The following is a 24,774-nucleotide window of genomic DNA, read 5'->3' as shown; positions in this document are numbered from 1 at the left end:
GTTGCATTCTGTCACCATACAAATTGGGTCGCCGCGTCTGGAAATCTAATCGGTGATTTCATTCTCAGTGCCAGGCCATCACAGGCACCAAGGCAGTGAGAATTTGTAAACGGCGTGAGGACTAGGCATTTCTTGAAATAATTTCTCCGAAAACCTTCGGGTTCCCGCAGAATTCGTTTCGCCAGTCGTTGTTTCTGGGCGTTCTTATTGTATTAACTCGCTCTCTTGCTGGCAAACGCTAGCTTCGTGGTTAGCTAAGTTGGTAAAGTTACAGCTCCGAAACTCGCTGGTTCCAAGTTCGACTTCTACAACATCGCGAGTTTTCTGCAACTGCGGAGCTTTCTTGCCGATAAATCCGTATGGATTTCCTTTGTGGCTTCATGTTAGTGTGGTGGATGCAAGCTTTACCATTTGTGAGTCTTAGTTTTAAGTGATATCACAAAAATCTGTATTGACAAAGCGGTATGTCTGATACGCAACCTGTCCAATAATTGTAAGATCTGATAGCAGGGTCGGCAGAGATTACTTGGTCACATGTATGGCAATGTCGACAAAATATTTGCCCTAACGGTGACTTTCTCCTGCCTGCTCAAGCTCGACTCGTCCGCAAAGGCGCTGTTTGTTTCAATACTACCGTTCTTACACTGCGTCCTAGGTTGCCTAGATAAGCATGGCGACTGGAGTTGAGGGTTGAGCAAGCATTGTCGCTGCACCCGTTCAGCATGGGCAATTAAATTTTATAACACCTGGCCAGCGACGGCACATTGCCAGCCCAGGTTGCTTCCAGTTCGGGGCGGTTTTTTCTAATGACTGTGCCGCAACCGCCCTGTCGCGCTGCTGCAGCAAGCGACGCTTCCTCATATATGCACTACTGTGGGTGGCAGCTGAGTGGCTGTTGCATACCCTAGGTATTATGTCAATATCTGCCTGTTGTTTTAACGCGAGAGTATACTCTCGAGTTGGGGAGCATCTAAATGACCTTGAGTACGTAACCTGTGGGCGGGAAACGTGGACAACCGCGGCGGTAGCTCAGTGATTATGACGTGCGCTGCTGCATCATCAGGTCTCGGCTTCGATCCAGGTCACGGCGACCGCACTCCAATGGAGACGGAATGCAAAAACTCTCGTGCAGCGTGCTTTGGGTGTACGTTAAGAAACACGGATGGTCGAAATTATTTCGGAGCCCTGCACAATGGCACCCCTCATAAACCAATGTGCACTTTCGGGGCGTTAAACTCCACAACGTAATATAATTGAAAGCGTTGATACAGAAAACAGTCGTCTGAAGTGATTGCTTGGCCACATGTGTGGCAACGTCTACAAAGCATTTCCCGTAACAGTAACTTTCACCTGCCTGCTCAAGGTCTACTCATCCACAAAGGCACAAAGCTGGAGGTATACGTGAAGAACAAAGACCTACTTATGGTTCCTAATCTGCAAAGAGCACACATCTTCGCTTGTGGACACGACATGAAAAATTTCTTATAATTTGTGCACCACTGTGATTTGTGAAGACAACTGCAGGAAACTTATCTAGATGAGATTCGAATTTGTTTCTCAAATTTTTGAAGCAGGTGTCTCAGCGGCTGCCACGACACGCTTTGACGGTTTCGCGCGGCCGATGAAAGTGTTTACATCACTGGTTGCGCGCATCCCAACAGTTGAATTTGGCTCCTCAATAAATTGGCTGCTAGATTAGGTGAGTGAGTTGGTAATGGTTCGATGGTATAGGAGAAGCTGATAACATTTGTTTAGCAGGAATTTGTTAATACAGCTATGACAGTCCAGTTATCTGTACTTCTGCAGAATTGCTTTGGAGATAACTGTAGCAATACGTCTGCAATCTGCTTTGTTTTTCTCGAAGCCATTTTTAAGTAATCTGCGGACGTATTGTAGATTGTTTTATTTTATTTATTGTGATATAAGTGCGCGGAGAAGGAACAGGGGTGGGTCGACCATTAATATATTCGTACGGCCTTTTATGTGTGCCTCTAACGATGGGATAAGATTCATAGGATTTTCATTGACGAGTCATTGCAAGATTTTCAATTGCGAAGTAAGCTGTGAACATTTGGCTGGAAACACGGCATCTTTAACTTACAGTAAATACCATAGCATGGTCTTCTTCACACTCAATGTATAGCAACACTGTTTGTCCCGCCGTACTCGCGGCTGCAACATTTTGTGCGATGCACTAAATTTCATGCATGAATGTTTATTGATTCACATTGAATCAGTAGTAAGACAACTGCGACCTTGTTACTATGAAGAATTCTTCTCGAAAAATATTGGTTAGAGCTCGGCTGATGTTTTTTTTTTTGGGGGGGGGGGAGCACAATAAGAGGCTTGTAACTCAACTCACAGTGTGGAGGTCATTCGTGGATGCCATGCTGTAGAGGTCTATGCTGGTGTTGACGACAACAGGAACACCTGGAGTAGTGAAACGAATGCGTGTGTCCAGCACGAAAGAGATAAAGCCCCTAATGCCACAGGTCCTGCCAAAGGTGCGGCAGTATGACAGCAAACATGTGCATGACCATGCTGGCAAAGCACGTGTAAATGTTTGCTATGCAACCTGCGCACAACGCATCCAAGTTCAACTAACGCCGCTTGCACAGCGGTATATGGTTTGCAGCACCTGGATAAATCCTACCTTTTTTCGGGTCAGACGGAACGCACTGTTTTGACCGAAAGCCATGCCATTACTACCAAAAAGCAACATTATTACATTTTTAGAAACTGAATGCGAATTAGCAATAAGCCAATTACTTTTGTCACAGTTTGTCGAGCCTGTTCACTCGAAACTTACTACAGTTCACGCACCAGCGTCGCTTGTCAACAGGATTACGTACTTCATACGTTCTCAAAAGTGCACAAACTGCAACATGGTGCGCTTGTAATGAATTCGGCAATGGGAACACAAGACTGAAGTGCTGCACTTTTGTTTACGCTGCTTGTATAAAAGTGCAATTTCAACGACAAGGCCTTGCACAGGGAGATACAACGAAGTCTAGAGCTACGAGCGACAATGAAGTGTTCAGGTTAAAGCCGAGCTCAGAAAGTAAAACTACTATTTACCGCGTTGATCCCACTGGACTTGACCCATTGCGATAAAATTGGGCTGGCCGTCGTTTGGTTCTTCGTTTCCCGCAGAAAGTTGTTCAGCAGGAGCTGAATCCACGAAGCTTTTTATTAGTAAGAAGTTGTTGTGATTGGTCAGCTGCCTTCGCAGATGGCATGCTCACTGCAACTGTTGGACGATTTTTGTTCTTACCCTCTTAACAAGCGTAAGCAAGTTTTATGAATACAGGCCCATATTAGAACAAAGAATGCTACTGTTATTCCATTCTCTATCGGTTGTACTTGGCAACAAATCACAAGCAATTATATGCCAGTGAGGAGGTCGAGAAGCAAAGAGAAAGGATGGAAAGATAGAAAAGTGCATTTCTACTGAAAAAAGTAGACGTGTGTTCTCGTAATTTTGAGTTTTTCGTTTGAGTTTTAATTTATTGATGACAACCTTGTAGGATTACAGATGGAATGGAATATACTGGAAGAGGTCGCTCAATGTAGACACTGCTACATTGTATCCTGCGTGTGCAACAAACGTTGATTGGCAGAGAAATTCATATACTTTTCTTGTGAAACACGCAGAAAACTTATTGAATTATGAGGCGACATGCGGACTGCATTCTGTAAGGATGGGCCAAATGCCTGTCCAAGTTCGCAGTTTTGAGGTGGACCCTGCTTACCTATTGCGTAGGAGGGCCTTACTCGCTTGTTGTATATCGATGGCGACGTGATGTTGGTGAATATAATGTCTTGGGCTTCGATCATTGCCTGGACGCAGTGCCTGCGCATGGAAATAATGGGTTGGTTAGTTGGTTGATTGGTCTCAGGTGTCATGGCTCAAACTACTACGGGGGATAGGCCATGGATCGGGCAGTAGTAGGGAAAATAATATTTGAAAGCTAAAAATAAATTTATAAATAAAGAGAAGGTATTGCAGGGGTAATATTTGTATACATTAAAAAAGATGAGACAAGCGTCAACACCGTTTTTTTGTGCTGACAGGCCTTGCGTAGCTTGTTTTTTTTTATAAGTAGAAGAAAATTAGCATCTCACTTGATATGCGGTCACGCTATTATTCTGGTTGCAAAGCGTTATTGCTAGTCACTGTGCCTCTATATCTTTCCGTTGAAACTATATAATATAAGAATGTGAGACGTGTTCCAGGAGGCTTTGTGCATACAGAAGAAAGCTTGGTTGGTTTGAATATTATAGCCGAGGTAAATTGTCATATATGACGGGAAAATAACTGCGTGATACAATTTCGCGCTATGCAATTAGCCAACTCGTAATTCAGTACAGCTAAATACAACATCAGTAATTCTAGAAGTAGCAATAGTAGTATTTAAAACTGTAATGGTGCAGTTACTGTTGAGAGAAATTTACTAATTATTACTGCCGGTATCATATGCGCTATTACTGCAAATAGCACTAGAGCGCACAACTGCCACAGGGAGTATCGGATGTATAATTGTGAACCATACCGCTATCTTTTTTCGAAGCGCATGACCACGTAGACTACGACAAGATCCAAAATACGAGTGTTCAGTTCTAGACATGTGTTTAAGCAGTAGAATTTCTGTTGGCGCTGTCGCTCGGAGATTGTTGACAAAAAAGCGGGGAACACGAATCAGTCATTCTGCCGGTAACGAACCGAACTATATGCGCAACATCGCGCAATGACCTTGAATGGCTGATATGTGTCAGATGTCATGAAGAGGAGCTCTAGCCGGCAAGGGCAGCTGTCCCTGCGTCGTACGTGAGTAAGACCGCTGGCTGCGGCCTACATCAGGATGGAGGGGTAACACCGACATATATGTTTGATGAGGCAAACAGCACGGCGGCGTTTTGCCGCCGTCATGTTTTCCAAGGCGTACGTGCAAATAGAGCAAATGTTTTTTTTCCGGCTGTTTGGACGAGGCTAGTGCCCCGCACACGTCAAATAAATGCTCTCGTGCGTTGTATGTTGGCTCTTTCCTTTGCCTTGTTTGAAATGCAGGCACGATAAAGCTACAGGAACGACAACGACTTGCCCCAGCTGGACCCGATCACTTAATTCATATTACTGTGAATGTTGAAGACACAGAAGAGAAGTTTTCCGGTTAACAAATTATGGAAATAGCAAGCAGTTGACAAACAAAATGCAAGCCACAGAAGGGGCTTGTTAATAATCTATCTATCTATCTATCTATCTATCTATCTATCTATCTATCTATCTATCTATCTATCTATCTATCTATCTATCTATCTATCTATCTATCTATCTATCTATCTATCTATCTATCTATCTATCTATCTATCTATCTATCTATCTATCTATCTATCTATCTATCTATCTATCTATCTATCTATCTATCTATCTATCTATCTATCTATCTATCTATCTATCTATCTATCTATCTATCTATCTATCTATCTATCTATCTATCTATCTATCTATCTATCTATCTATCTATCTATCTATCTATCTATCTATCTATCTATCTATCTATCTATCTATCTATCTATCTATCTATCTATCTATCTATCTATCTATCTATCTATCTATCTATCTATCTATCTATCTATCTATCTATCTAAGCCTATATTACATACAAGCCCGCAGTCTGAAAGCTATCAAACCCAACGAGCCTGACTCCCTGTCTTGCTTTAACTAGATCGTTCTTTTAACTAGAACGTGGCTCACAGCAGATGAGTCCCGTTCTCCTTGGTGCTCTTTGTATTTACATTTTTTTCAAGCTCAGGTATCTAGCGCTGTATGCATGATATTGCAAATTTTTTCCATTGAAGTCCTAGCAGAGTTTGTGTCTTTGAAGTTGTGACGATTATTGCGTGCCGTTCGATCGTTCCGTCTTGCACAGTTCGTTACTGAGCGGTGACGTATACGAACAAGACTACTTTCGTGCCATATTAAAGACTGGGCTAGCCCCTTGTCTAGCACACGTAGTTCAAGATACTAAGACACCGGTCCCGCGCCATCGAGAGCACGCGAACAGCGACGCAAAGAAAAACAAAATGTAGGAGTGCTCCTAGCAGATTTGAACAAGACATGGCAAAACAAAAGACTCACGCTGCCGCATATCTCGAAAGTTCTCCGCCGCAGAGAACGTCGGCGCCTCTATACAGCGCCTGTTACAGCGAGCAGGCCACTTTAATTGTTGCTAAATGAGCATAAATTGCCGCTTTATCTCTCGTTTTAATAGCTGCCAGAGTACGAGCCTATATACCCATGCCCTCGTTTCCATTTGCGAAACCTCCCATAAAGGGCGAAATGCTGTCTACTCTGGTTGTGTTTGTGTCACGGAGCTATATCGCATGCATATATATATATATATATATATATGCATGCATGCATCTACTAAACGACGCTTCCATAAAACGGCGACAACGACTGTGAATCCTAAGTGAAGCAGTGGAGAGGTTTGACGCCAAGATTTCACTGCGAATGCACTGCATTGTTTTACGATGCCAGACAAGAAGTGGCTGGAGGATCTAGGCAAACCGCGGGGCCAAAGCTAATAGGGCATCCCCAGGAATTCCCCCTCATAGTAGTTTCTTGAACCATATGCAGTTTTTACGGTGTACTTGTAAAAGAAAAAAAGTGCGCTTATTGTAGTGTTGTGGTTGACGTGACGCAATTTGTTATGTATTGTACTGCCTGCACCCAAGGACACATGACCTTGACGTGCACTGTCCGTGATGCATTCGGGCTTATCTACTATGGAGGACCCTTACTTGGAGGGACCCTCTCGGAAACCCCTGGCTTAGCTGATGAGTGATAGTGGATAAAGGCTCGACTTTAACTTGGCAGCTTTTGGACGAAGAAAATGGAAGCACTTTTGCAAGGCTAGATTTGACTGTGGCAATATGACACTCACTCACTCACTCACTCACTCACTCACTCACTCACTCACTCACTCACTCACTCACTCACTCACTCACTCACTCACTCACTCACTCACTCACTCGCTCACTCACTCACTCACTCACTCACTCACTCACTGACTCACTCACTCACTCACTCACTCACTCACTGACTCACTCACTCACTCACTCACTCACTCACTCACTCACTCACTCACTCACTCACTCACTCACTCACTCACTCACTCACTCATCAGCTAACTTGCGCGCACACACATGTGCAGGCACGCAAACCCACATCCGGCGTAGTTAGGCATGGGGGTCAGTGCGTGCACATAATTGTTATCAGCAAGGAGCGTTTGTCTAACAGCAATGGGCAGCTGCTGCGTTGCGTGAGAGCCTCCTTGCGAATCGGACAAGAGAGATAAACCAGCAAAATGATTAAAAGCCACGCAGGCCAGCACATCATTGACATTGTTCGTAGACCACTAGCTGGTAAGAATGGTGCCGTCCCTGTCGTAATAGGGAGAAGATGACGAAGTGTTCCTCATATGGAACGCTGCTCTCAGAGGGTCATCACAGGAACGTATTCAGTGCCGTATGTGAGTTCCTTTTTGACACAAGGAGAATACCTAGTTTAGTTACTGATTAATTATTTATCATTTTACGAGCCTATCAGTTACGTTAAATTACTGATTTATTTTATATTAATTTATGAAATTCCAATTAAACTGATTAAAATATTTTACCTTCTAGCTTGCTCTCCTTTCAAGAACACGCGTTCTCCTACAAACGTTTTCCGTTTAAACGCCGGCTTCTTGGCCAGTCCCCTTAGTGGGTACGCGCCCTGATATAGGAAGCAAACAAGCAAGCAAGCATCATCGTGTTCCGTCTTTTCACTGGATTGGATAAACTTTATTAAAAGTCCTGCAGGACCCGCGTCAGAGCGCAGCGGGTGTCTCCCACGCAGGGACCGACAGGGAAACCTGACGGCTGCTGCGCGGGCCTGCTGGACGGCCCATCGCTGGTCTTGGAGTAGCGGGCTCCTTAGTGTTTATGATCTTTTGTACATTCCGGGGGTCATCCCTATCCTGCGGGCGGCGATGGATGCTGACCCCGTTGTACGTAGTCTTGACATGGCATTGCCTCCGACGTCGGTTTCAAGAAAGTGTAACAGCCGAAATGATGAAACCACCAGTGACAGCACTGAACCATATACGGCGAGTAGCGATGACAGCGACGATGGCTTCGTCCCTATGGCGAAGCGCAAGACGCGCCGAGGAGGATCTTCGGCGGGTCTTCGCCACGAAGTACCTCAACCATGAAGGCTTCCTTCGAACGAGCTGATGAGCATGAATCGGCAAGTCATCTCGGCCCTACTTAAAAATCTCGTGCCGAGTGAGATAAAGGACATTCGAATTAATCCACGTAAGAACTTCCTGGCCATAGACATCATGCAACCGACCTCTTTGCATGCATTGCGAACTGTTACGGAGCTTGGCGACATCAGTCCGTGCTTATATCCCGCAAGACAGAGGCACGACAACGGGCGTCATATATGATTTCGACGTTTCTATTCCGAATGCTGACCTCCCTGTCCTGGTCAAGTCAGTTACTTACACTACAGCACGACTGCAAATTTGACGAATAGACAACTCCCGTTGCGTCAAGGTTATCTGCAGAGGCCAATATCTTCACATGCGAAGGTCCGTATTTTTCGTCATGCCTATATTATAAGGCCCCTTCAATGCCACAGGTGTTTGAAAATGGACCACGCGAATGGCGTGTGCAACAACAAGCCAGCTTGTCCACGCTGCGCCGAACCCCACGCAGCAGAATCTTGCAAAGCGACTACCCTGAAATTCAGAAACAGCAGCGCAATTCGTGATGCCTCATCAAAAAACTGCCCGCTAATCAAGAAGGAGACGAGAATCTTGAGACAAATGGTGAAGGATGCCTCTTCAAGGAAGGAAGCGATAACGACTGTTAAAGGACGACACTCTCGTCGACGCCGCGCTCCCAAGAAAGAAAAAAAAGTGCTGTTTTTCCTCCAGAACTTTCCTTTACGCCACTGCCACCACCTCCAAGCACGCTAAACCACATGGTCAGAAGGATACTGAGGCTCAGAAAAGAGGATCTCACGCTGCATAGCCCGCACTACCACAGGCACGCTTTTCTGCAGAGCGACAGCATCGACTACCGCCAAGCGCTGCTTCGAGAACAGATAATCAAGCTTCCCAAGAAGTCCAGGTCGTTGCTGTACTGAGATCGCTGGTGAGTGTTATCCGCGCATTCCTGAATAATATGCAAGCACCATTCGCTATATACGTGCTGCAAGTGCTGGACTCTCTTGAACCAGTACTTGCGGGTCTACAGTAACAAGATAGCTTGCCATGCACAACCTCTACGATCTTTGCGGGCGCAAGTCAAGTGCGCTTCCACACTTCAATGGAACGCGAGAGGTCTGCACTCACTGATGTCAGAATTTCGGCAGTTTTTTTAGAACGAGTTATCCGTTATCATTTGTGAACCTCATTTTTCAAAGACAATGCGACTGTCGGGTTACGAATCATTTGTTTCTTCATCATGCATTGGATGTAGTTAAGTTGTATATATATGCAAGGAGCTCACGCATGTTCACCTAATAGTGCAGCCTCTCAACGACAATCAATACGTGTGTCTCCGTGTTAAAAAGAAGGCTTCATTCACACTGATAGGCGCCTACATATCCCCATCACGTCGATTTGATCTACAGGGACTAAACGATATACTCACAAAAACTCCGCGCCCTTGGATAATCATTAATGACTTTAACGCCCATCATCCATTCTGGGGAAGCTTCAGGACAAATCAATGAGGCACGAGTCTAGTTGATCTCGCTGCCGAGGCTGGACTGAGAGCTTTGAACGATGACAGCCCTACTTATCTCCGAGTAGTGACTTACAGCAGCTGTTAGGATTTGACATTAGTGCCGCATAGTTTAAGTTCCAAAGTATAATGATTATGAGACATTAAAACTCACGGCAGCGACCATCTTCCTACGTACAAGACTATCAGAGGCCTTAATAGTTCTTTCTCCCTTGCGCTCTCAAGACAGATTGACTGGCAAGCGTACCGAATTTCGATCGAGGGCAAGTGCATACATGAACATCCCGAGCCCCTTGAAGACATGATCGTACAAGCGCTGCAGGCTTCTACGCGGAAGTATACATCTACAAGACGCACAGATTTCTACCAAGGATTGGAGAGGCTTCGGGCGATCGGCCGGCACGTTTAAAGACGATATAGACGTTCATTTATGACCCGAGGGAAGCGCGAAGCATTCAAGAGAAAGTTCAGCGTCGGATGAACAAACTTCAGGACCAACGATGGAATAGCTTCTGCGAATCGCTGGAACCTCGCAAGCCATTGTCCCCCGTGTGAAGAACTCTTCAGGGTGTTTCCTCACTTCCACAACAACGTCGTCCCTTCAAAATGCTGGCTCTACATCAAATTCATCCAGAGCCTGAGGTCGCTAGAGGTGATTTTTATGTGAAGTTACTAGTGACTCGTTCTACTGACTGACCTCTTGCTACATGACTTTCCTGCCGCGCGAGATCGAAGTATAGAAGTGACTTCCTCTATGGAAGAAATGCAAGCGGTTTTGGCTACGTACAGGCGATCGTCATAACTCGGTCCAGATTGGGTGACATACGCTGCCTTACGGCACCTAGGTTCAACAGCGGGATGCCGATATCTGGATATCTTCAATCAATCTTGGCATGACGGCATAGTTCCCGACGATTGGAAGTGTAGCCCACTGGTGCCTCTATACTGAAGCCTGGGAAGTCTCCGCTGGACCTTATATAGTACCGGCCCATTGCACTTGCGAGTTGCATCGGTAAGGTCATGGAGAGGATATTGCTGATACTTATGGAATGGTATCTTGAATACTATAACATCTACGATAATTTATCATAATAACATAAATATCATAGCATCTACAATTGACGACTGGGGATGGTCTTCAATTGACAATGTCACTGATCTTGTGACCTACGTGCAGCAACAAAAAGCTATGAAGCGTCTCTCTCTGGCATTATTCTCAGACGCAAAAAGTGCCTACGACAAGGCAACCCACGAAACCATTCTCCAAGGTCTTCAGGCTATAGAACTTACCTGTTTTCTCGTATATTCGAAACACAATCCTTTGCTATCATGTCTGTAGGCTGTGTGCAAATCGTACTTTCCGAATTTTCTGAGACATTTTACTTTGAGAAATCAAATTAGTTCAATGACGCACTTGGGCCAGGCGGAGGGCCCAAAAGAAATGGCAGCTGGAAGGCTTTGTGTTTGAGTTTCCTTCGTAACAGAATTATGTTTTCTCGTATATTCGAATTACAATCCGATGCTATCATGTCTGCAGGTTGTGTGTAAGTGGTACTTAAGGAATCTTCTTAAGCATTCCATATTGAGAAATTCAATTCGTTAATAACGCACTTGCCATAGGCGGAGGGCCCAAAAGAATGAGGATTTATGCTGCGTTATTATCGATCTGTTGGGTGTGAGAGACGTTCAAGCGTACACTCCCATGGCAAGGTGATTTGCTTCATCCCAGAAAAGGCTGTTACGGTAAGCCTCGACCTCGACCTGTCAAGGGTGGGAGGCGTTCAGGCGGGCGTCCTCATGTCAACATAAGTGCCCTCTTCTCCGAAACGGCGTCACCCTTTTTTTTTCCCGAGCTGACACAAAAAGGATGGGGGAAGAGAAGGCAAACCGAAGGACAAGAGCTCAACGGCAGAGCCTGACGAATGTACTAATGCTTCCACAGGCTGCCCGGGAAGACGTCGGCAACCACAAGACCCCAAGGATTAATTAAGGCCATCTTAGCCACATATGATTGACCTGCCAAGTGTGAGAAGCGTTCAAGCGGGCGTCCTCATGTCGACATAATTGCCCTCTTCTCCAAAACGGCATCACGCCTTTTCCCCCGAGCTGACACAAAAGGATGGGGGAAGAAAAGGCAAACCGAAGGCCAAGACCTCAACGGCGGAAGCTGACGAAAGCGCTAATACTTCTACAGGCTCCCGATGAAGACGTCGACGACCACAGGACCGCGAGGGGTTATTTAAGGCTGTGCTGGCCCCCGTGTTAATCAGAACCACTCGATACTCAGATGAGAGTCGCATCCATGTACCAATGAAGTGAATAAAATCTTTTCTACTTTGTTCGTCATCACGATGCCCAGATTCGTCGTCGTATCCTGAGCAGCTGGAAGAGGGCTTCGTCTTTCAGTTACAGCATAAAAAAATTTGTTCACACAACACACTATATATATATATATATATATATATATATATATATATATATATATATATATTGAGTGGTGCCACAAGGCAAACAGAACAAATACTTGTTCTGTTTAGCTTGTAGTACCACTCAAGTTCTTTACGTTTGAAAGGTAGCCTGAAGAATTACTCTTTGCCTACTATACATATATATATATATATGTCTGCAGCGTGTGTGCAAGTCAGGCTTTATGCAATTTCTGACGCCATTTACTCTTAAACCTTCATTTCGTTCAATAAGGAGCTTGCGCTTGGCGGACGGCCAGGAAGAATGAGGAAGCATGTGGCACTTTTGCACACGTGCATGCGCGCGTGACGTACACCGCTTGTGGTGGTGGTGCTTGTCTAACGTCTGCACCAGCTTCGCATTACATCTACTTTCACATGGTGGAATGGAGGCGGATTTCTTTCTTCTCTTTGGTTCTTATCTATTTTCCCTTCCCCAAGTGTAGGGTAGCCAACCTGACACGTGCTTTGTTAGCTTCCCTACCTCTCCTTCTTCGTTTCTCTCCCTGGCGTAATACACAGCAAGGCAGGATGTGTGCCTCTTGAATCCAGATGAAAAATTCAGAGCACGACTCGCAAGCCAATTGTAGCGACAGAGTAGAGTGGCTTTCAGAGATTTTTTCAGATCAATCTTGTGCCCGCTTGCGTCGTACTCCGTGCTTATAAATTTGCACTTTCAATGCGCGCCTTTGATCTGGACTGAGGTTGCAAGTGAGTTATTGGCTACGGTATATTTATATCTGACCGCGTTATTCTTGACTTGAGCGTCTGTTAACCGCCAATGCCGCAATATTATGACCCGCCCCGGTGGATGAGCGGTTATGGCGGTGCGATGCTAAGCACGAGGTCGCGAAATCGAATCCCGGCCATGGCTCCCGCGTTTAGATGGGAGCGGAATGCAAAAACGCCTGTGTTCCGTGCATTGGTTGGACGTTAAAGATACCCAGGTGGTAAAAATTAATCCGAAGATCTCCTAATATGGCTTGTCACTGTCACTACGGCGTGCATCGTAATCAGATCGATGTTTTTGGCACGTAATACAACATAATTTAATCTTTAACTGAACAAAGTCATGTACCAACGTTTAAATAATGCGCGGTGTGTCCTTAAGGATTTAATACTTTTGATAGCTAAAGAACGAATTGAGGTAGCCACGGTAGCCTTTCTCTTTCTGAGCAACATGGGCAAATGAAGTCGTATCGGCTATTTCAGCATCTCTCCAAGTTCAAACATTGAGGATGATACCCCGATATACCTCATGCACTCAGGGATTTTCCGGTTATCCAACGCTCACTTCACTCTATCCTAATACGCTACCTGAAACCCCACAGACTTGAGGAGTGGCTGCCTAACCAACAGCGGAAAACGTGGCCGCGTTAACGGAATTACCACGACCTTTGGGCTAACCATAACCATGCCAGAGGAAGCGGAGCAAACCCCAGTGAGGAGACGGTGCCATCAAAGTGGCATCTGGACCCTCGTCTCCTCTCCCGCTGACCACGACCCAAACACCCAATAGCACCGGGCAGGGTGCCATAATCCCATAAATGTTTCTCTCTTTTTCCCTCTACAGTAGATAATGCAAAAGTGACCAAAATTGGTGTATGAATCAATCGCATACAAACATGGTACCAAGGACAAGTCGATTACCCTAAACTACTGACGACTGTAATGTAAGGAAGCACACTTGTTGCTAGGACAGTTTTTACTCCTTTTGACACCTTCCCTGTACGGTGGATCTCGTGTTCTTCGCTGGAGTTATCACTGCCCCCAGGATTAGGTGATAACGCAGCTATAATAAACGCTATTGCCTGGGCAAGTTCAACTCTCTAGCGTCTGTTCGTATGACTCGGCGCAATTAATTTGAGGTGATTGGCGTTGCTATTTAGCTGCAGCAGCGGGCAGGTCTTAACGTTGCTACCTTGCTTGGCTTTATCTTAGTCTCTTCTTCATAGGAACCACATATTACTGCCATTTTCCTGCCGTAAAAAGCATTGTCAGCCTACTTTGTTCCTGGTTTCCACTCTACAAAGCGCCCCGAGGTTAAAAAATGTTCATACTTTTGCTGCGACAACGACCATGGGCAGTCCTGCATTTGCGCTCAATAGTTAATTATTAATAGCGTTAATAGTAAACTGCGCAAAAATGCCTGTAGCACTGGATTATGTACCTCGTGTTTGCAAGTACAGATGGCCTAACAGGGTTACTAGAGATTTAGACGTACCTTCGTTGTCTTTTCTATATAGACATAAGGTACTCATGGCAGCTTCGGTGGATTCGCACGGAAAGAGAAACAAAGTGTTGGGTCCATGACAAAGACACTCCTACAAACGCACGCAGTTGTCACCTTGAATGTGTTGGAGTTACCGAAATTGCGGAGCAATTAAAAAAATATGTGTGTCTTGAAGGAAATCATTCTCGCTATTCCTTTGCTGTATCCAAACGTTCACGCCCGAACAGTGTCACAGCTGTACGTGCACTTGTTCTAACTTTCTGAGCAAACCGACTCACTGTGCCGTGCAATGAAGCACAGCTAAAGGAACCTCTATTGCGAGAAGCTCAGCAATCAACGACATTGTTTCTTAACCGGTCATGCGTCGCTCATACAGTCAATCGTGGACCCGGATTTGTGATAACAAAGACTGGCTAGTTGGCTGATTCACTTTTCTTTTTGTGACGTGTCAATGCTACACCTCACAGGATGTAGGTGTACGCCGTAATACCACTATATGAGGGATCCCGTAGTGAATTGCGACGGGTTAATTCAGTGCACCTGGTTTACTTAGACGCGCTCCATAATCTCAGCACACGGCTGTCTTTGTATTCTGGCGGGCGGCCGCATTTCGAGGGTCACCCCATCGGAACAGGACGGCTGCGGTCAAGAACTGCGGTCGCGTTTTTCTTTTCAGCGAAATGCTACAGACGCTGAGGCATGGGAGCAAGTCTACTTTAAACACGTAATTATGCGCACAATAATTTCAGGCATATGCGACAAAAGTTCACAGGCAAGGTGAAGGCTCGCAGTGATTAACAACAGTCAAAAAGGAATGTCGCTCGAACCAAGGTTTCGACAATGCGACTGGTCTTCGACAGGGCCTTGCCACAAACCCCCTTGTCGAAACGGTGGCATCAGCGCAAGCGAAATTCCTTGTTCGACTATGCTGTTTCCTGCAAGCTTATGTATCTTAAGTAAAATAATAAGAAGGTATCTACGTATATGTATATAACGGCGGTCTGACTTGCCGAGTGCATAAACGAGAAGGAAGGGTTTAACCGAGGGGCCCGATTTTTATTAGTCATATCATACGAAGCCGACAAACACTGACACCAATGACAACATAGGGGAAATTACTTGTGCTTAATACATGAAATAAAGAAACGATAAATTAATGGAAATGAAAGTGGAGGAAAAACAACTTGCCGCAGGTGGGGGACGATCCCACAACCTTCGCATTTCGCCGAGTGCAACTTGCCGAGTGTATGCCACACCAACTCATGGCAAACCTGACAAGATATCTGTCAAGTGTACACGTTGTGGGAGATAACTTAGCTGTTTTCACGAACGATGCTAGCAATGATTTATTCTGGTAGTACCGGAGAGAGCCCATTCTTTGAGGCTCTGACGCTCTCCAATGATAGCCGTGCTTGGTGACAGTGCCGAAAAATACCACAATTTATAGATGTATTGTGTATCTCGCTATCTTATAGCTGCTACAGCTCTTTCGTGCAATCCCAGAGCTGCAGTGATCCTTTTACACTGTCCATAGGGCCGAAAGAAAGTTGAGAGGAAAGTCTGAGGCGAACGCAAAGAGGTGTTTAGGGGCTAGGCTCCTGTAGACCACTTGTCGGCTCAAGGTGAAGGTCGGAGTATCAAATCAAATCAAATCAATCAAATCAAGTTTATTTCAACATACAACTGATGCTGAGGACCGTGGACAAAAAGCCAGCAAGGCTTGACGTGGTCCATGGCCCCGTTTTACAGGCAGCAACAAATGCAACAGAGTAGAAGAGTAGAAGAGCTGTCAGGGGCGTACAGAGAGAAATCCAGCGAATATATATATATATATATATATATATATATATATATATATATATATATATATATATATATATATATATATATATATATATATATATATCAGCCTTCTGTGCGGTACGATATTACGTGTGCCTTTTACACGATATGTGTGTACCTTTCCTATTTGCCTGCGCGTGGTGCCCTAAACTGCGCAAAAATGCCGGTAGCACTGGATAATGTACCTCGTGTTTGCTTTTATTGTTGGTTTTCAAGGGCAGGACGTTCGCTGCTTCTGTGGAGCTGTTTGGCAACAGGCCATTGATTAACAACTTGCAGCGCTCCTGGAGGCCGCAAATAACGAGCGCTATTTACCGGCCCATATCCAGTGGGCGAGCACGGCACGGTTCGGAAAGCGATCTCGTGAGTGGTCGTTACCCGGTCGGCGGTGGCATTAAGACAGGTGCAAGCACTAGCGAGAACGCCTTTGGACGCAATGTAAATTCTTTGTTATTGAAGTTCATGACTCGCTGGTCAACGATAGGGGAAAAGGGGCAGCAGGAAAAAAGGTGAAAACATATTCTCGCGAGTATTCCCGCTTCGCGGGCGAAATGTCACAGCGACTGGCAGGACCCGAGTAGCGTTGGATTGCTGTATGTATCGAAATACAGCGTTCGCAAGAAGGACAGGGCGAGATAAAATAGAAGATTAAACGCTGAGAGGTTAACCAGGTTTACTGTCAAGTTGGCTGCCCTGCACTGGAAGATGGAGAAGGAGTAGAAAAATTAGGAAAAAAGGAAAGATGAGAAGGGAATCCGTCCTCACAAACACAAGTAAAGCAACTGGCAATGACGGCAGTTTTTCATTCAGTCCCGGTGTGTACAAAAAATTGTTCAGAATAACGCGTGCTAACGTCGGCTTTGAATACGATCAGTATTCGTAAGATGACGCATTATCACGCTCGCGCGCTCGAGAAGTCTCTAGACCGGGAAAATCCGACACGAGACATTTCATTTTTTTTTTCAGGATGCGAAGATTCGAGTGCTCCTTGAACACTCAGAGAAATGCGACATTAAATTCTTGAAAAGTACGAACCTTGACGGAAAGGGCCCGACTGTAGTAATAGTTAAAGCCGCGAATGCAACGTAAATAAATCTTTTCTCTCTCTCCCGCTCTCGCCCCTTCTCACCCCATACACACATATACACAAACATTGTACCGCAACGTTAACTAACGTTATTGACGCCGAATACAAGCGGCACGCATAGCGCTGTAGCTGCTGGTATGCAATGTACGATCGGCTCGCACGCCCTACGCCCGCTGTACTTGCTTACTGGCCATGGTGTTGGGCTGCTAAGCACGAGGTCGCGGGTTCGAATCCCGGCCAGGGCGGCCGCATTTCCATGGGGGCGAAATGCGAGAACACCCGTGTACTTACATTTAGATGCACATTAAAGAACCCTGGGTGGTCTGGAGTCCCCACTACGACGTGCCTCATAATCGGATCGTGGTTTTGGAACGTAAAACCCCATAATATAATTATTTTTTCGCAAGCCCTATGTTGACGATATGTATTGTGTTACCCTAAATATCACACATTCTGTAAAGACGTCTAAATGGGCATCGCTTAATTATTAGCACTACTGAACATCGCGCATTGTTTGTTTGTCTCTACGAGTGGCCCATACCCACAATGGGGGATTGGCCAAGAATCGGTTGACATAATACAAAAGATTAAACGAATATAAAAAGAAGCACTATAGAAAAAATTGAATAGCTGAAAGAATGAAGTCAGATAAAATTTAATAATTTAGCAAGGAAATCGTCCTGATTCAATTATGTATCACTCAACAGCTGAACCAATAGCTCTATACTAGTGTCCCAGAGAAGAGGCTGCGGAATCTAAAGTAAGTATATTTTTTTTCTTCTCTCGCACAAATAGTCGGGTCACTCCCGCACCCCGTGAAGATGCGCAGAAACCGCTGCACATAAATGTGAACTTTTGAGCGAAGATATCCACATTCTTTAAAATGCATTTCATTTTCTAGAAACGTATGAAATTGATACCATTAGCGATGCACATCTTGGGAAGGAAAAACAAAACCGAACGAAATTCACTTCCCAGTAAAGAGTTAGAACAGCACGAAACACACTGTATCCAGAGAATATATAATGGGACACTTACAACTTAGAACTACAGTTTTGATGAGAGCCCTCCACCTTCAGTGGACAGTGGCCTTTGCACCAAATCCAGCCACAATAACGCCCAGTGCCTTGAAGGTACACGTCAGTAAAACACGACAAGCAAGACTTAAAGTGATGTTACGAAGACAAAAAAAAAAAGGGGGGGGGGAGGAACATCTAAAACACATACGATTCTGCGTCTTGTCAGTGCGAAAAAGGCTGGAAACATACACAGGTGTGCGAGGTGTGCAAGAACACGAGAGCGCAGTGCGCGCGGAGTCGCTTACCTTTGAAAGAGAACCGCGATCAACAATGCTAGGAAGACTGTCGGGAAGATCCACGCTCGCGCTCCCATTTTCGCTTTAGCCCCAAGACGAAGGTGCAAGCGGCGCACGATGTCCCCGTGGCTGGTGCCGGCGTCTTCAAGGCGTCGAAGAGGAGAGGAGTTGATGACCGTACCTCCTTTGAGGCAGTCTGCAGTTCCGGAATGCTCCCTTATATAAGCGGCTACGTCATCACCACCGGGGCCACAATCTGGAGACGTCATCCGCTACGTTTATCACCTTTCCCTATCTATTCTCTCCCTCTCCCCTGCACTGCAGCGGCACGCGAGCGACGAGGCGACATCGTCGTCGGCAGGCCGAATCGGCCGTGTACGCGCGCGAGCAGCGCGTGTGTGAAGTCCCCGAGTGTTTGTGTGCGACGTAGCTAGGCGAAAGCGGTGATACCCGAGCAGAGTCGGTGGCCTCCGCTGCTTTCATGTCGGGGAAATGAAGCGCGCTGTCACCGGTCGGTCAGTCGATCGCGCTCCGCATTCCGCGCCAGCTATAGCGAAAGGTCGACCAAAGAAAGCCGTCCTCCCTGTGGAATATTCGCGGACCGCTGCAACTGTGCTGTGCGATTACACTAGAAGGCTGTCACTCCAAGCGCAGCTCTTTAATGGCCGCGTTCAACATGGCACGCATGAGACGCGACTATGGACTAAGGTACCCTGTACTTGTATGGTGGAGGCGGGGGCAACTGTGGATTCAACTCCTCTGCAGTTCCTGCCACTCACGCTGTAGTTGGCAAATATGCCATGCCAGAAAAAAAAAAGCACTAATAAATTTCGCCTGTTAAAATTAGTAGTAAAAAAATTATGGCTGAACCTATCTCACGATGACTGCAGATGGTAATGCGATTAGTATTGGAGGAATGTAGCGACACATCGTATTTATGAAGTCACCTTTATTTAACATTTCTAATGGTCATTATGAGACTTCTGTTGCTTTGGCTATATGGCGGCACACTCAGGTATTGTCCCATTTTGCTATGGTTCCCGCTTGTCAAGGTCGCCCATGAGCACAACGGTAGGACGGCGACTGTATGATGGTGGTGGAGCGACCAAGGTGGTATGACGAGGACGGTATGACGACAATGACGACTCTTAAATGATCACGATGGTATAACGATGACAGCGTAACGACGACACGAGGACTATGGGATGATGACGAGTGTATGACGAAGGTATGACGACGACCGGATGACGAAGCTGGAATGACGACAATGACGCGACCACGATGGCATGACGGCTACGGTATGACAGCGGATGCATGACAGAGGCCGTCTGACGACGATGGCATGGAAACAGCGGCATAGTCACGAATGAATGACGGCAGTACGTATACAATAGAATGATGAAGTACTCACATCGATCGACGAAGGTGGCACGACAACGACGGCATGACGACAATGGCATGACGCCGTACGCGTGACGACGATAGTCGAATGTCAAAGTTAGAGTGACGACGATAGAATCGCCACGATGGCATCACGATGACGGTATGAGTACGAATGTATGACAACGACGCAATGTCGACGATGGCATGGCAATAGTATGAGAACAATGGGATGACGACGAGTGTATGACGACAATAGCGTGGCGAGGGGTGTATCACGAAACCTATATGACGACGGCATGGCGAGAGTCAGATGACTAAACTAGAAAGATGTCGATGGCACGACCACGACGGCATCACGGCGACGGTATGACAACAGCTGCATGGTAGCGACTGTGTGACCACGACGTAATGACGACAATGGCATGAAAACTGCAACATAATCATAATTGAATGGCGGCAGCTTAATAACAATACAGTGACGAATAAATTTGACGGCGATGAAACGACGAATGCGGTATTACGATGGCGGCATGACGACAATGAGACGACGTCACTCAAGTGATGAGGTTGATAAAACGACAGCGTGACGATTACGGCATAACGACAAGGTATGACTACGACTGTGCGGCGACGATGGTGTGACGACGATGGCATGACCAGAGTCGTATGACAAAGTTAGAATGACGGTGACCGAACAACCGCAAGGTAACACGACGACGGTAGGACAACGAATGCATGACGACGACTGTATGACAACACAATGACGACGGTGCCATGACAATGGTATGAAGGCAATGGAATGATGACGAGTACAGGACTACAATGTTGTCATGACGATGGTATCACAAAGCCTGTATGACGACGATGACGTGACGGTGACGGCATGGCGAGAGTCAAATGACGACGCTAAAGTGACGACAGTGGAGCGACCACGACGGTATCACAATTACGATCACTTATCTTGTGACCTAAGCTATTGGCGAACTGGGCCACTGTGTCGGCGTAGAAGGCGTGACGACGCCGGCATGACGAGAGTCGGATCACGAAGCTGGCATGATGATGATGGAACGACCATGACGGCATATTACATGACTTCTCTGCAAAAGCACAGCCGTTGCAATCAGCATTGCCGGCCATTCCAGTAAACGATGGATAAGCGTTGGTGAACGCAGAAACCAGGCGCAAGCGCCAAAATTAGGTTGCTTCAAAACGGGAAGCACCAGGTAACACTTGCATAAAATAGTTGCAGATTGCAAGCTATCGCGTGTGGAATCAGGTGAATTCCATTAACGCAAGGTCGCATCACAGGCAAGCTTGCAAACTTGCAACTTGCAACGTTGCGTCCGTTATGAACATCGTAATAAAGATGCAATTGTACTCGTTCACGCGCTGTGCGAGCAACTTCGGCGGTGCTGTCGTTACCGAAGATACCGATATGGCTCCCACTGAAACACGACGTCGAGACTTTCTTAGAATGCGTGGCGGTGTGTTTTTCGTATCTCCGACTCAAGTTGCTCTTGACCCGCGATGAATAGCCGACAAAACACATAGCAGGACTTCCTTCGAGTCGCTGGATATATTCCAGTGATTAGATTAACATGATGAACGGCTCCAGGGAGGGCAACGAGCTTCAAACCCGTCGACTCCGTCCCGTAGGAAGTTTATTTTTTCTTGATTGATTTAGACGGAATAATCACTGCTGGTCGGAGTTGAAGAACCATTATGTAGGAGTTGAAGAACCGTCATGATTGTTATAATGATATTCAGAGGTGGAAGGATGGTGAAAAATTCAGGCCGTCCTATATCATGAAGCGAACTTTAGGTAAAACTTTACTTGCACATATAAATTTTCTGACTCCCCCTATGATTTTGACGCCGGGACACAAATCATGTATGATTTTGGTCAAAGCAGGAATTATGCGACAAGTAGAAAGCTCCTTGCATCGGAATGCTCGGCTAATGTCTAATATTCTTGTTTTCTCATTGGGTATTGAGATAAGCTAAGTTTTCTAAGAACGGCTGGCTCTTGGCATAGCGAAATTATATTTGTATGTGCGTGTATGTTTCTGTATGTGTCTATGGGGCATGACAGATTGCTACGTGTCCCAGTCGAAAATCACATGAAAGAAGAAACGCATTATGGTAAGCCCGACATCAACATGCCAAAGAAAGGGAGAGAAAGCAGAGATATGAAAGGGCAGGGAGGCCAACCGGACGAACGTCCGGTTTGACCCTACACTGAGAGTAAGGGAAAGGGGGAAAAGAAAGAAATGAGAGTGTCTGAAGTACATGGCGACGACTTCACTTTCTTCCAGCAACAAATACCTGCGCTTTGCTTTTTATGCAAGGAGATTAACGGTTATAGTTTATAAATTTGGAATGTCTGTTTTTTACAACCTAGAATTTTTTTATCTTAGTAGCTGACAAAATTTTTCTGAGGTAATTGGAAACACTGTCTTTAGAGAACAGCAAGAATAAATTAGACTTCGCTAGTTGTCAAAGTGTCAAGTGCAAAAGAAGATGTCGCGATGGTTTGAACAGTACCTTTCTACAACCTCTTCGATGAAGAAGATTACACCTGTAAAAAGTTAAACAGGGGTAACAGTACAGCACCGTAAGTGTCAGCATCGGTACACTCACTAAGGGCCTACCCATTTCTGCAACTTTCTACCGGCTTGCGTTGCTTGTTCTTCTCTGCAAAGACACCTCTCATTTTTTTTTCTTCTTTTGTGTGTTCTGTTACATATGTTCAGAAACGAATTAATTGGATGGAACAGCACCTGTTTTTCTCCTCACTCTCCAGATATCTAGCAGCGCATCTTCTTTCTTTTACTCTGGGGCATTTTCATTTTGATTGCTGGATGTTGGGCGGTCAACTTGACGTCACAAATAGGCGAAGCAACACAGGTACAGAGGCGGTGTCAGCTGTTGAATCAATCAGGTTTCAGAAAACAGTGCGACATTTAGCTGCGCACTGCCATCTGCGTGCGACCGTCACACTTGCGCACTTCGCAACAGCTGCGCATCCGCAAAGCGGAGTCAGAGCGACGTCGGCTGTTCCTGACAACCCGAACTTAGAAATCGAAACCGAACTCGTAAAGAATTGAATTGAATTCTGGGTGTTCACGTGCCAAAACCACGATTTCATTATGCGGCACGCCGTAGTGGAGGGCTCCTGGTTAATTTTGGCCACCTGAGGATCCTTAACGTGTCCCCATTGGCCGGGGCACGGCGTTTTTGCACTTCGCCCCCATATCGATTTCTTGACTCTCAAAGGCTGGTGTTGTTCTGGGAACAAATTTCCGTTATGATTGTTATAATGATATTTACAGGTGAAACGATGGTGAAAAATTCAGGTCATTCTATATTATGAAGCAAACTTTACGTAAAACTTTACTCGCACCTATAAATTTTCTGCTTCCCCCCATGATTTTGACGCCAGGACCCAAATCTCTCGCGGGGAACCAGATGGCGCACGCAGCGGCTCGAGACCATGTACGCCGAGCCATCTTCGACATGCAGAGAACACGGACCAACAGCTGTCACGAAGAGGCTCAACACATACCCAAGAAGTGTTCAGAGATCTTGACGCACTAAGGAAGCAGAGGAGTCACTACCCTCCTGCACGTGAGATGATGAGTAGGGAACAAGCGGTGAGCTGGAGAAGAATCCAGGCTGGAGCATACCCGCATGGAACACTGCTGCACGCAATGTACCCGGGGGCCTACGGGCGGGACTGAAGGTTCTGCCCGCCGGACACGCCCAACACGCCACATGGTGCGCCACATGGTCCTGGGGTGCAAGAATAACCCAGACGTGCCACCGTAATCACCACCACCAGTCGATAACGCACAGAAAGAAGCGGAACCAGAAGAAGAATCGGAAGACCAGTAGGAGGCTTTGCTGGTAACGCAAGACCCTGAAGACCAGCTACAGTTGGTGAACAGAGCTCGGGCGGCGGCAGCGAGTCATGGCTGCCTGGACTAAGTAGTAAGGAGGTCACCCACCTTTGGGCTCAAGTCAAAGAAGCCTGGTTAAATAATAAAGTTGATTATCTCTGTCTCTCTCCCCATTAGTTTTTAATCCCTTTTTCCCTCCCCATACAACGTAAGATTTGAAAAGCACCCCTTATTATAAGAAAAAGATAATTGGACCGTAGTCAGCGAGTTATCTGCAACAAGAACCGCGCACGTATTCCTAAGGTAATTTTTAATTGACACAGAGTTAGATTAGCAACTTGTGATACGTAGTCCCGAACAGTTACGTGTGAAGTGATGCGCTTATGCTCTCTACTGTTGATTGAACTTGAGCTATGCTCTGAGCTTGGACTTAACACCCATTTAGTACGTGTAGGATTCCTGCACCAATGGATGAAAACTGCAAAGTGTATATACTATCCGGTTAGCTGAATGCACGTACGGACATCAGATGTCGAGTGAACTCTCCGTTGCGGCGATAGCGTATTAGATACATAGTAGTCTCTTCCCTATTATTATTATTATTATTATTATTATTAGCCCAGTATGAACTGCTGCGTTCTGTGCTCGCGACCTTTATTCGGGAAGCAACAATATACTTTACATGCAGTTTGTGTAAAATTCACGCGGAAGGGAAAGTGCATCACATTACCCGAAAAAGGAACTGCAGG

At 45.9% G+C, this 24,774-nt stretch overlaps 1 protein-coding gene across 1 annotated transcript in view; it reads right to left on the bottom strand.

Annotated features, from left to right (window-relative positions):
• LOC126531113 (glycine receptor subunit alpha-2-like) overlaps positions 1-18,963 on the bottom strand; it is a 31,724-nt gene extending 12,761 nt beyond the window's left edge. Inside the window, exons 1-3 of the mRNA XM_050178513.3 lie at positions 18,753-18,963; positions 3,753-3,853; positions 2,363-2,430 (exon numbers count right to left, since the gene is read on the bottom strand). Of these exons, the coding sequence (XP_050034470.2) occupies positions 2,363-2,430; positions 3,753-3,853; positions 18,753-18,820 (237 nt within the window). The 5' untranslated portion in view covers positions 18,821-18,963. The remainder of the gene's footprint in view (positions 1-2,362; positions 2,431-3,752; positions 3,854-18,752) is intronic.
• Between the last annotated feature and the right edge of the window lie 5,811 nt (positions 18,964-24,774).

The sequence above is a fragment of the Dermacentor andersoni genome, chromosome 5 (assembly GCF_023375885.2).
Source record: "Dermacentor andersoni chromosome 5, qqDerAnde1_hic_scaffold, whole genome shotgun sequence".
Lineage (NCBI taxonomy): Eukaryota > Metazoa > Arthropoda > Arachnida > Ixodida > Ixodidae > Dermacentor > Dermacentor andersoni.
This window is presented reverse-complemented; position numbering and strand designations above follow the sequence as displayed.